The sequence below is a fragment of the Triticum aestivum genome, chromosome 2D, assembly GCF_018294505.1.
Source record: "Triticum aestivum cultivar Chinese Spring chromosome 2D, IWGSC CS RefSeq v2.1, whole genome shotgun sequence".
In the NCBI taxonomy this organism is placed as follows: domain Eukaryota; kingdom Viridiplantae; phylum Streptophyta; class Magnoliopsida; order Poales; family Poaceae; genus Triticum; species Triticum aestivum.
In genome coordinates, this window is record NC_057799.1 from 330462828 (window position 1) to 330476422 (window position 13595).

Below are 13595 nucleotides of genomic sequence, written 5' to 3' on the forward strand. Positions count from 1 at the left end.
CACCGGACAAAAACCCGCCGCCGCACCCGCGCCACGTGGCCTTCCTCCGCCGTCCGCCGCGCTCGGCCCAGCGCGGGCCCCCGACGGCCCGTTCGCCCGCGCACCGCCCGACCTCCCCTATGGCCTAGCGCCGCCCGTCCGCCGCCCGCTCCCCGCCGGCGCGCCTTCACCGCCACTCGCCGGCGACCCCGGTCTACAGCGCCGGCCACCGGAGCTCCTCCACCGCGCCGCCCACCGACGTCGGATGCCGCCCAGTGCGTCCCGCGCCTCGCCGCCTCCGTGGGACCTCGCCGCCATCGAGATCCACTTCGTCCCGGCCGGATCCGACCCACTCCGGCCACCGTCGCCTCGTCTCCGGCTGGATCCGCCACCACCTCGTTTTCCGCGCTGGGTCAACCCTACATCCGGAGGTGAAAATCTTCCAAGTCCCTGAAGTTTTTCATATCATGTGCACATGTTTGACTGGCCGTATCTTCACGCATATAACTCCGATTTGCGCTTATAATATATCAAAATGTTCATCATGATATGCTCTACATTTTTTTACATTGTGCCATGCTTGTTTGAGTCAATATTGATGCCCAAATCATCGCTGCAAGAGTGCTATATGATGTTATCTGCTGCCTGTTAACAGAACTTGATGATTTGTCTTTTTCATTGCATTTTGTGTGTGCATCCTTTGAGCATGAGCTCTACATGTGTTTTGTTATACACCATGCAATCTTTACAGGGGTGCTTGTCTTGTATTTTTGTGATCTATGTGGTGACTAGCACGAGCATGCCAAGTAGCCTCCGTGATGTTGCTGATTTCTGTGACTGTCATTTCTGCTAAGTCTGTAGCTGTAACATTATGATGCTAGGTAAACCTGCTGCTACAAGTGGATCCATTCATAATCTAGAGATCTTCACTAAGGATGTTTTGTTATACATGTCATGCTCTATCAATCCATGCTTTGGTTGCATTTATAGCCTGCTGTAGCTTGTTGTTATCATGCTCCAAACGTGCTAAATAATATTGCTGTCAACCTGTTAACACTAAGTTCAGTTTTGCCATGTGATTTGCTAGTGTTCTATGTGTCCTATGGACTTGTTCTTGCCATTCTTAGCTTCATAATAATGCCTTATTATTGCTGGTTACCTTTCCATGCCATTTAATTCTCTGTAGTGAGTTGTACAAGCTCACCAACATGCCTACTTATCGTTGTTTCTGCCATGAACTGTTATTTTCTCTAAGTCTGAATCTGTCATATAACTTGCTATGTTTATATGGGTACCATCATATCTTCTGTGCCTTTTTGGCTCGTGATCATTAAGGGACTTTTGTTCTACGCAATTAGTAGATTCATGCCATGCCTTTTTTTCTATGATCTGTTCCTGTAGCATGTTGGTTGATAGCTCTAAACTTAGCAACCTGATGTTATTTCTGCCATGTCCAGTGATTTTCTGCCAAGTCTGTGAAACTGTTGTTATTTGCAATCTTGTCATGTCCTTTTGAGCATGTTATATTGTTTTCTGGAGATAGCTCAGTGTTCATGTTTTGTCATGCTTTACCTGTACATCATGTCCATGCCTTTTTTTATTATGTTGAGGTGCTGTAGCATATTGTTTTGATGCTTGCAATATGTCTAGTTGCTGTTTTGGACAGATTGTTGCTATATCTTGTTTGGAGTGTATGTGTTGCACCGTTGCTCCGTTTTGAGCATGCTCTATATGAAACTTGCTTAGTTTTGCATGTAGTTTCATATTACCTTGTTGCATCCTTGTTTTGAGGTGTTTGCTTAATGTTTGAATGCATTTTGCATCAATACCATGTTTAACTTGTTTTGCTCATATCTTTTAGGCCGTAGCTCCGAATCTAATGATCTTTATATGTAACTTGACTAGAATTTCGTGTAGATCATCTTGATGCATCTTAACTTGTTGTTTAACAACTTGAACATAAGGCTTATTCAGATCTGGACCAATTTCGAAATTTGCATATGAGGACTTACCGGAATTGTCATATGTTGTTTCCGGCCTCATTTAAACCTGCTTTGATGTGTTGCTCTTGTATGCCTCATCTCTTGCCATGAGTAGCTTCATGTAGCCTTGTCATGCATCATACTTGGTTGAGCATCATGCCTTGTCTATGTGTTGAGTGTTTACCGTGTTGTTTGCTTCTTTCCGGATGTGCTTCTCCTCGATAGTTCCTGTTTCGTTGCGATCGTGAGGATTCGTTCGTCTACGCTTGGTTCGTCTTCGTGGCTTTATCTTCTTCATGGACTCGTTCCTCTTCCTAGCGGGATTTCAGGCAAGATGACCGTCACCTTGGATCTCACTACTATCATTGCTATGCTAGTTGCTTCGTTCTATCGCTATGCTGCGTCACCTACCATTTGCTTATCAAGCCTCCCAAATTGCCACGAATCTCTAACCTTTGTCACCCTTCCTAGCAAACCGTTGTTTGGCTATGTTACCGCTTTGCTTAGCCCCTCTTATAGCGTTGCTAGTTGCAGGTGGAGATGAAGGTTGTTCCATGTTGGAACATGGATATCATGAACTTTGTTGGGATATCACAATATCTCTTATATTATTACTGCATCTATATACTTGGTAAAGGGTGGAAGGCTCGGCCTTATGCCTGGTGTTTTGTTCCACTCTTGCCGCCCTAGTTTCCGTCATACCGGTGTTATGTTCCTTGATTTTGCGTCCCTTACGCGTTTGGGTGATTTATGGGACCCCCTTGACAGTTCGCTTTGAATAAAACTCTTCCAGCAAGGCCCAACCTTGGTTTTATATTTGCCTCACCTAGCCTTTTTCCCTTGGGAGTCGTGCATCCCGAGGGTCATCTTTATTTTACCACCCCGGGCCAGTGCTTGTCTAAGTGTTGGTCCAAACTAGAGCACCGTGCGGGACCATCCCTTGGCAACTTGGTTTACGTCGGTACCTGTACGCTTCGCTTATTCGGTGTGTCCTGAGAACGAGATACGTGTGACTCCTATCGGGATTGTCGACACATCGGGCGGCTTTGCTGGTCTTGTTTTACCATTGTCGAAATGTCTTGTAAACCGGGATTCCGAGACTGATCGGGTCTTCCCGGGAGAAGGATTATCCTTCGTTGTCCATGAGAGCTTATAATGGGCTAAGTTGGGACACCCCTGCAGGGTATTATCTTTCGAAAGCCGTGCCCGCGGTTATGTGGCAGATGGGAATTTGTTAACGTCCGGTTATAGAGAACTTGACACTTGACTTAACTAAAACGCATCAACCGCGTGTGTAGCCGTGATGGTCTCTTCTCGGCGGAGTCCGGGAAGTGAACACGGTTTATGGGTTATGTTTGACGTAAGTAGGAGTTCAGGACCACTTCTTGATCATTGCTAGCTTCACGACCGTTCCGTTGCTTCTCTTCTCGCTCTTATTTGCGTAAGTTAGCCACCACACATTGCTTAGTCGCTGCTGCAACCTCACCACTTATCCTTTCCATACCCATTAAGCTTTGCTAGTCTTGATACCCATGGCAATGGGATTGCTGAGTCCTCGTGGCTCACAGATTACTACAACAACAGTTGCAGGTACAGGTTATGCGATGATCATGACGCGAGAGCGATGTTACTTGTTTTGGACTTCTTCTTCTGCTTCTTCTTCGATCAGGGGATAGGTTCCAGGTCGGCAGCCTGGGCTAGCACGGTGGATGTCGTTTGAGTTTCTGTTTATGTTTCATCCGTAGTCGGATGTTGTTCTCATGTATATTGATGTATTCTTGCGGCATTTGTATGCCTTGTATGTATCCCCATCTTTTATGTAATGTTGATGTAATGATATCCACCTTGCAAAAGCGTTTCAATATGCGGGTCTATCCTTGGTGGGACCTTCGAGTTCCTCTCGGATAGGGTCGCATATTGGGCGTGACACGGCTCCCGTGTATCGGCGGCCCGAAGCATAAGAGGCAAAGCTCGCGGAAACGCTCCCATGGGGCATGTCGTCCTCGTCCTGCTCGAGGGCGTAATGCCACGTTTGTGCGGCGCCTCGGAGGTGATAGGCGGCGATCCAGGTGCGGTCGGACGCGAGCGTGCGTTGCCCCCTGAAAAACTAGTCACACTGATTGAGCCAGTTCAGGGGGTCCACGGTCCCGTCATAGGTGGCGAACTCAAGCTTGGAGAAGCGTGGCAGCTTCTGGCCGTGGACGATGGAGGGGTACACCTCATCGGTGCGGAGCAGCGAGGACGACGACGCCGAGTAGGTGGGCATCAGAGGGCCACCCTGGAACAGGGGCCCGTCGACACCGGCGTAGGGGTCGACGGAACCCAAGGGCCCGCCTAACTGGATGATCAAGGGCAGCACCGGCGGGGGCAGCACGTGCGGCTGTCCGGAGGTCGTCGTGTAGACTGGCTCGAGGGACCCGACGAGCCAGGCCGATAGCGGTGATGGCGATGGAGGGAACCAGACCTGGTGGATGGGCACCCCCTGAGCCATCGTTGGGGCGCCCTGGGTCGAGGTTGCCGCCGGCGGCGGCTGCAGCTGCTGGTGCGACAGCGCCACGGTGGGAGCGACGGAGGGTTGTTGCTGCTGCTGCATGGTGGAGGCGCCGATGTGCGCCGCGGGGGCAAAGGGGGTCGCCGAGGGGGGCGACTGCCACGGCGGCAACTGCGGCGGCGGCGGCACAGTACCGAAGGGCCCAGGCGGCTGCGGCCCGTAGAGGCTCAGGAGGAAGGTGCGGATGCCCGCAACCGCCTGGGTGAGGTCCCGGAGGGCAGCCGTCATCTCCTCCGGGGTGAAGACGACGGGGGTGGCGATCGGCGACGTCTAGGCGGCGGAGGACATCAGACCCGACAAGGGTGGCGCCCCAGCCGCGAAGGTGGCCGGCGGCATGATGGTGGTCGGCGGCGAAAGGGTGGCGGTGGGAAGAGGTGTAGACATGACCAATCCCGAGACAACTAATACCAAATTGATAGGAGTTCGGATCCTACCAGGCCCAGCTCTTGGGTTGTAGGGGTGGAAGGGAGGGTGGCGAGGAGCTGGGCGTGAGCGGCATGGCACCGTGGTCGCGCGGCGGAGGAGGAGATGGCGCAGGAGGCAGCTAGGGTTAGGGTTCGGGGGCCGGGCAATAGTTATGACTTATTGCTTAATTCCAAAACGTGGCCTTATAAGTGTTTATATAATCCTCGAGGCGCTAATAAAAATAAAGATAAGTTGGGCTAAGCCCCTAGCTAGGCGCGTCTGGCCTCCTCCGGCTATAAGTGAGGCCGATCATAACACTGTTTCTCTATTTTTCCTATTCCTGCATTTTACAAATATTGCGAATCAAAGAGGCCTGATATCCTGTTATCGCAAAAGAAGAAAATATCGACGACATAACTGCAAGATCGTATGCAGCTTTCCCTATCTTTTATCCGTCCCAAAATAAGTGTCTCAACCTTAGTACAACTTTGTATTAAAGTTAGTATAAAATTGAGACACTTATTTGGGACGGAGGGAGTACTCTGAAAGCTCAACTGGATGCAGTTACAAGTACTGGGCTTTCGTAGCTGCCATTGGCCAGTTTTGCGTATCTTGGCGGCAATAAGGAATCCACATGGGCGAAGTAGTCTTGCTCCCCGGATGGCTCCATCAATACTGGTGCGTCAAGGACAGAGTCAGGAATGGCGTCAAGAGTTTCCTCCAAGAACTGCGCAAGTGTCTGCACATCCAAGAAGCACAGCAAATGGTTTATAGATCCAAACAACGGCGCAGTTGTCTATATCAAAATAATGCAGGTGTCTATTACAACTTGAGAAGCACAACATCATTTTTTACTTAGAGCAGCATGAGAACATGTTACGGTGTGGATATTGCTATTACTGGAGAAGGTCAGCAAAGAGTGTACTCATTTTGATAGCTTACCTTGCAATGGCGCAACGTAGAATCAGCCTTACGTTTCCACAAACTATTACCAGGCTCTGAGTGGAACAAATGTAACAATGGCTGTGTCAAAAGAAGTGCTTCCGTCAGTCATCAATGAACAACCAAGTGTTTGCATAATATCATGTACGTATACAAAATGATGAAAATGCTAATACAGGTGATATAGCAGCTTAAACTAAACTACTACTATTATTATTATTATAAAACAAAAAAAATGCAGCACTTGAAACTGCTACATCTTGATTAAGCAGCTGATAATCAAGGATTAACAAATAAGTTTCTTTACCATTGCAAATGCTTTCAGGAAGTTCACTGTCTTTTATCAACTTTCTCCTTTTTTTTCCTCTGTTTTTATTTTAAGGTATACACTGCTATTTAATGCATAGAAGCAAACGAACTAGAAAACTCATGCTTTCACGCTGCACTACTGTGCACACCGACTTCTAATGAATTACATTATTACAAGGTGAATGCACTAAAGCCCTCAAATTAAGAGAACTTCAACAAAGTACAGAATACTATGCATAAAATAGCACAAGCAATCTTCAATAACACTGCTCCACATGATCATAAAATTATGTGATCTGTGTCATTAAATGTAGACTCAAAAGCTTGTATGAAAACAAAAAGGGAAAAGAAGAACCTTCACACCTTAACAAGTTGCCTCACGTTTGGCCTGCTGATGCCATACTGTCCAATTATAGAATCACCATAAACTTGGTAGCTCTGAAGGATCTAAAGCAGAGTTCAGTCAATAGAAGAAATAGCTCTAAAAGCAAAATTCGACTCTGATTAATGTTAAACCTGGCGACGCGAAGAGCAACGTGTTGGCATGCCATAAATTTCACTATCCACGTGCCCCAGCATATTCCATGGACTGCAACATTTATCCACCAAAATGATACTATTAGACCAATAATTGATATTGGAATTAGCATCCCCTACATAGTTTCCGTCAAAAAAGGAAAACGATAATTCAAATGGGGTCAACATTAGAAGTTAATGTTGATTGTTGAAAAGGGTACAATTTTTTATTTAATGATAGATACGAAGGAGGGAGGGGATGGATCTTCAACACATTTACCAACGGTCTTTTTAAGTAGCAAAAATTGGTAATTTACCAGGACGAAAGAGGTTTCCTCGTTATTGGTCTTTCACTTGTCATTCAGTCCCCGTGGTCCGTTTTTGGATGGGCTGATTGAGTTGCAATATGTGCCGTATACAAGCAATTAAAATTATGTGTTATTGTGTATTCCCTGTTCAGCACCTACCATAATGATTCTGTTTAATGTTCCTAAGTAATGGAAGCCATCACGTTCAAAGTTGAAATACATTTCAGTACAAGATGAAGTTCACAATAGTATCTTTACTATTATAAAGATCTGAACTGGTGGCCGCCTGTTCACCTCTTAAGAATTACGAATCCGTGTTCCCGCTCAAGCACCATTCTTGACCTCCTGTTTTAATTCATTATTCTTCAGCAACTATTAAGAAAAGTACTGGCCATTGAGTAGAATTAGGTATTGAGGACCTTGTAGCAGATTGGCTATCAGTGCTATACAAATTGAAGGATTCTATCAGAATTGCCAGTCGAGCTTATGACCTCTTGATTGCCAGAGGGGTGCAGATCTCACCAGCTAGGTTGAAGGCACATTGTGAATAAGTGGGGATGACCATCTTATCAAGCTGGTGCATCATCTATGATTAGTATAGCTACCTAGTTACCAGCGAACAAAATTGGGTGGTACATTCCATAACATGGCCTAACCCTTTTCTAAAGCCGGCAAGTATAGTTCCTGAGCCCTGGTCAGACCATTTTGGTTGTTGGCCATGACCCATGTGTAAGAAGATGGCAATCCCTTCATTTCTACATGATGTGGATCTACCACTCAAAGAAAAAAACATGATGTGGATCTGGTCCTTTTTCCGGTTCTCCAGAAATGAGCTTCGGGGTTTTGTTTGCCCGTGTTAATATGTTACTCTGAATCTCTTTAAATTTTCAAAACTATTGAGATGCATGAAATGAGAGTTGAGTATCGATACAGGGATTTTTCACAATCAAAATGGAAATTCATACTTATTGTAAGCAGCACGACCAACCATAACTTGATGGGCTCCTTGTCTTATGGATGCACTAACCTGCAGCCAAATGAAGGTCTTCAGTGCAACTCACTACTGCAATGTTACAAGTGATTCAAGGTTGAGAAACCAAAATGGTTTAATCCTGATAAAATGTACAGTAATGAAATCCTGATAAATTAGCTTGTAATGTGCTCGGTAGGAGAATAACCCGACTAAGCCATGCAAAATGTCAGTAACTCTGTATCTTGAGATCCCTTTATAGATATATCCAATTCAAACCACTTCAATAAAATAGCCTCATGTGTAACAAAACAACAAATGATTCTCCAGCATAGAAATGTTCACGAGTCATGAATATTGAAGAGATGAATGCTAGAGAAAGCATGGCATGCTAGATCACCATGTTGTGTACTCCTATTGTGGAGAACAACTATGACAGAGCACAGAGGGGGCAGGTGCCGGAGGGGTCATGGTAGAAGTCCTAATATTAGGGGTCAAGTTGGTCTACCGAGCATGACACCAACGAGCTGGTGATGATAGCATCTACCAGAGAATCAGACGCACAACCTCTGTCATGGGGCTTCTAACGCAGACAAGAAAAACAGCAGCGGCGACATGTCAGTTTTTGGTGCTCATGTGAAGACCGGAGGACCGGGCAGGTTCAGCGACACATTGCCAAACCCCGACAACACCACCCTTGCTGCCCCAAGTGAAATTGGACTCAACCCGAACTGATAAACATACTGTTCAATGTGGTCATACAGATACCAACTTCTAAGAATTGCAGCAACACAATTAGAATGTGACGTTCCCATTGTTACCTATTTTTCACAGTAAAAAGTTCAGAAGTTAACTTACTTGTTCAATAGTCGTTAAGCCTCCATTTAGTGTAAAGTGTACCTCTGGGAAGTCCCGCAACAAAGCATAATAGTACTCATATCTGCAACGATATCCACAAGAAAGCCAGCAAATTATAAATTGAAATATTACTGAAGCATAACATTTAATAAAGGTGACTCTAATCCGAATTCCAACATAGCAGCCTATTAAGAGGTACAAAGGCCAGTATCAACTAGTTAGAACTCAGCCTTCCCCAGAAGTAAACTTCCATTACTGATAATACAGTCTGGGTATGTAAGCACCAACAAATTAAGCATGAATATTTCGACAAGCAAATCTGGAACCACATAATAGTATCAGCATGGCGCATAAAGGGATGATTCTTAGTGTCAACCATTTATTACTGTTTGTACCTATGTCTTGCGGACTTTAAGGATATTGGTGTTGCCATTGTGTATATTCTATGGATATCTTTGCATGCAAAATGAAAATGGAATCAAGCGCAAACATACTTTAAAGGAGGAACCTTCCGATTCTCTGCAGGACTGAGGCCACTGAGCAACGCCTTCCGAGCATGGATAATAAAATGCCTAGTTGGTGACTTAGAAACAACTTTATCTACAAATGTACCTGGTGAAATGTGAAAACAAGTTAATTGCACTCATTAAAAACATGTCACTATATGTCAGCAGCCGGCACCCAGCACATGGGAAAATATGTAACCATCAAGATAGAGATGAACTTCCAAAGAAAAAAAAAGGGCAGCCCGGTGCATGTAGCTCCCGCTTGCGCAGGGTCCGGCGAAGGGTCTGACCACTTTGGGTCTATTGTACGCAGCCTTTCCCTACATTTCTGTAAGAGGCTGTTTCCAGGACTTGAACCCGTGACCTCATGGTCACAAGGCAGCAGCTTTACCACTGCGCCAAGGCTCCCCTTCCAAAGAGAATTGGAAAAATCAATAATAATCCTCTATAAACAAGCTAGCTAACTATACATGTATAAACAAAAATCCAGAACTAAGGCACTGAAAAAATGTGCGTTTAGCTCATGATTAATTGTTTTTTAAGATTATATTATAGGTTTACTTATTCTGTAGTTACAAAAGCATATTATTCGATTGCAGTGCACAAATTCACTTCCTAATATCTCGAAGACTTTAATGGAAAATCGAGATACTTTGAAGAAAACTCACAAAGTTCTTCGTAGGAGTCACGATCGTCAACTCCAATTCTGCATTTTACACTGACAGGGACATCACAATTGGCAGCAATAGCTGACATAGCATCCCCTACAAACTTCAGGAATCGTATCAAGTTTTATGCAGGAGCAAAAGGAGCAAGCATTCATATTACACCATGGTTTTGTAGTTCATGAGGCAAACCTCTGGATCATACATTAAGCGAGCACCGAAGCAACCGTGGCCAGCAACTTTGCCGCTGGGGCAACCACAACTAACACAAAAGTCCACAAGAATTTGTAAATTATACAAAACTGTAGAATGTACTGCATAATCAGGTGAGACATGACTGAGGCTGTTACTTCAGGTTGATCTCATCATATGCATATCCACTTGCTAACTCAGTTGCCTTTGCCAAATTGTCAAGATTACTTCCACCAATTTGTAACACAATAGGATGCTGTTCCGCAGGAAATGCTAAAAATCTATCCTGCATATTTTCAAAATTAAAATTACATACCAACTTTGCATATGATTGGTGAGTATAATGATATAAAAATGGAGTAGATCCACTTTATTGATTCATTCATTTCCAGAAAACAACAGCTGCCAATAATAAAATACAAATGAAAACTAAGTCATACTAGTGATTTACATAGTAATATCAATCAATACTGCAGGCATGTTTATCAAGTTGAGGTAGCTCCTACACATGTCAGCTACAACATAGGAAGTCCGCTGCTACTTTATCATGTAAAAACAATGAAGGATCATTTATCGTACTTCCAGTAGTTGGAATATGACTTCATAAATTCTTGGATGCTATTCATCAGACTTTACATGATGGTATTGCATGAACTTTTGACTTAAACAATATTCATTTCTAGGAAAGGCCGACTGAAGGTGAAGTCACCTTATTTAACTGTTCAGGCTTACTCCAATTTATGTAAGAATGTAGATACAGATTAAAACTAGATGTCTGAAGTTTAACCGAACTGATTTCTAAACAGAATATGAAGCACGTACTGAGGTTCAGCAGAATGTCATCATTGGTTCTAAAATAACCCAATGGACATGTCAAGTTCAACTCCACAATGAGATAGATTCTGGTCAGTGACTCAAAGAAGTACTTCAGATAGCTCATAACAATTTAAAAGAAGTGCATGGTGAAAAGCACGGCAGAGGAACTATATTACACATAATCAATTACTGTGAAAACAGGGCTGAAAATTGCACGTGTCTTAAAAGAATCCATGAGCTGCACGACTAGTACACACATAATGAAACTGGAGAATACACATGACTAAAATTTAAATGCAATCCGATTTACCACATAAAGCACACCATCTGATAGGTTATATCCTCAAAGCTATGATGCATTGTGTATATTCTTAACCAATTATTTTAATAGTGTTTCTCTTGTGATCTCTTCAAAATGGTTAGGGGATACGATAACTAACTATCTCTGAATAAATTGTAAATATAACCATATCTAGAGCATATGACCAGTCCGAGTCTACCATCTGTTTGTCTTTAGTAACAGATAAACATCAAGCTCTCTACAGAAGTTGTTGCTTGTGAGTTGTGAGTAACTCTATCTGTGCACGTCACATTACTGGCCTCTACTTCTTGCACAAACTCCATTGATCATACAACAACAACAACAAAGCCTTTAGTCCCAAACAAGTTGGGGTAGGCTAAAGGTGAAACATATAAGATCTCGCGACCAACTCATGGTTCGGGCACATGGATAGCAAGCTTCCACGCACCCCTATCCATAACTAGTTCTTTGGTGATACTCCAATCCTTCAGATCTCTCTTTACTGACTCCTCTCATGTCAAATTCGGTCTACCCCGACCTCTCTTGACATTCTCCGCACGCTTTAGCCGTCCGCTATGCACTGGAGCTTCTGGAGGCCTGCGCTGAATATGCCCAAACCACCTCAGACGATGTTGAACAAGCTTCTCTTCAATTGGTGCTACCCCAATTCTATCTCGTATATCATCATTCCGGGCTCGATCCTTCCTCGTGTGGCCACACATCCATCTCAACATACGCATCTCCGCCACATCTGACTGTTGAACATGTCGCTTTTTAGTCAGCCAACACTCAGCGCCATACAACATGGCGGGTGAACCGCCATCCTGTAGAACTTGCCATATTGGGTGATATGTGGTCAAGAAAACGGTGGTGATGTAAGAAAATAATTCTTTTACAAATTTAAAATTCTATGGTCGAGGAGCTTGCCCTATTAGGTGATATGTGGTCAAGAAAACGGTGGTGATGTAACTATTATCGTATGAGTTCTCTATTCTATGGTCGTGGATTTTGGCGTGTTACCTCATCCGTGATCACGCTAACAGTCAGACATAACATGGGTTGTACCATGGCACCAGTGAACGAAATATGCAGCACAACTGCGTTTAATATGGTACTTTTCTAGTGCATTAATTTGCACGCCTCTCCAAGAATCTCCCTCATCACTTCTCAAATATGTTTCACTTCTCACTGGAAGCTCATGTCATTGTACTGTACAATTTTTTTTACGCGAAACAGTTACCTTACTTTTTTTTATCGGACCATACATTTGTTACTATACTGCCATCTTGATGCAGCTCGACTAGTGTAATCAATGCCAACACTTCTAACCCCCATGAATCAAAATATCATGGTCAGGTTCGATGAAATCAGTTATCCCAAAGCACTCAAGCTTAATGGCACCCGACCAAGAAAGACCAAAAATGGCTAACTCACCAACTTATCTTTCTGATGCACAATGGTCTCAGCGACCACCATCTCTGTGTATAACCAGGCGTGCCTCGATATCAGCCGCGCGAGCGTCCTGTAGTGATTGTCTGTCCAGTCCATCATCGGCGCCACGCTGCGGGAGCAGGGGGTGGGAGCAAAAAAACAAGTATCAGTCAGCTCCGACCATGGCCAGGTACATTGACCAACCCCTAGTGCCTTAGAGATCTGATTCCGCTCACCTGAACAAGGGAGGAAGGTACTCCCCGGGGGGCAGAGAGCTCGCAGCGCCACACGGCCGCAAGCCGTGAGCGTGTGACAAGAACCGCCCGGGCCGGCTGCGGAGGAAGAAGATGCGGGGCTTGGCAGGCACTAGTGACGGGAGCAGGGCGTGCCACGCGGCGGACCTCGTCGCAATGGCCATCCGAGTCCCCGCTCCCGCGCGAGGCGGCGCCGCTTCTCGCGCGTCACGCTCGGGTACTGGTGACTGGTGAGTGGTGCGGCGGCTCGTTACAGCCTTGGCCGGTCGATCTGAGGCGGCGGCGGCGACTGTGCAAGCGTGTAACGCTGCGGGCCACTTCGAGTCAGGTTAACGGATTTGCAGTGGAAATAAGCTCCGGGCAGGGTGAAGCTACGAAAAACTGTTTTTTTTTTTACTTTTTTTATTCGGTTATTAGTGGAATTGAAGCTTATTTACTGTTTTTCTGGCGAAATGTCAACATGGTGTACTTTTTTAAACTCAAGTATGTTACATCCTCAACTGTGCTGCCAAAATGGAACTAGGTGCCTCTTTGGTTGGTGACTAAGGGCATCACAACGTGATGGTGTCAAATTTGTGATGTCTCAGAATTTTGGCACTGGTGTCAAATT

General features: G+C 44.9%; 1 protein-coding gene across 2 annotated transcripts; it reads right to left on the reverse strand.

Moving 5' to 3' along the window:
• Nucleotides 1-5217: 5217 nt before the first annotated feature.
• Nucleotides 5218-13332, reverse strand: LOC123053011 (tRNA-dihydrouridine(20/20a) synthase). Of its 2 annotated transcripts, XM_044476379.1 has the most exons (13): nt 12968-13332; nt 12735-12861; nt 10342-10469; nt 10184-10253; nt 9995-10097; nt 9315-9432; nt 8821-8902; nt 7958-8019; nt 7287-7337; nt 6685-6757; nt 6532-6615; nt 5860-5940; nt 5218-5656 (listed from the first exon to the last, which is right to left on the reverse strand). In XM_044476379.1, the coding sequence occupies exons 1-13, from the start codon at nt 13147-13149 to the stop codon at nt 5468-5470; spliced, it is 1350 nt and encodes a 449-aa protein (XP_044332314.1). In that variant the 5' UTR covers nt 13150-13332; the 3' UTR covers nt 5218-5467. The 2 variants fall into 2 exon arrangements, with proteins under 2 accessions (XP_044332314.1, XP_044332315.1); XM_044476380.1 differs by lacking the exon at nt 7287-7337 and having other exon boundaries at nt 12968-13328.
• Nucleotides 13333-13595: the final 263 nt, after the last annotated feature.

What these genes read in the sequence shown, in the direction of transcription:
- LOC123053011 (XM_044476379.1), bottom strand. Translation starts at nt 13,149, where the DNA reads ATGGCCATTGCGACGAGGTCCGCCGCGTGGCACGCCCTGCTCCCGTCA. An exon ending in GGTCGTGCTGCTTACAATAA is followed by an intron (nt 7,338 to 7,957) that starts GTATGAATTTCC and finishes GAATTAAAACAG; the next exon opens with GAGGTCAAGAATGGTGCTTG. An exon ending in CTACGTTGCGCCATTGCAAG is followed by an intron (nt 5,657 to 5,859) that starts GTAAGCTATCAA and finishes TTGGATGTGCAG; the next exon opens with ACACTTGCGCAGTTCTTGGA.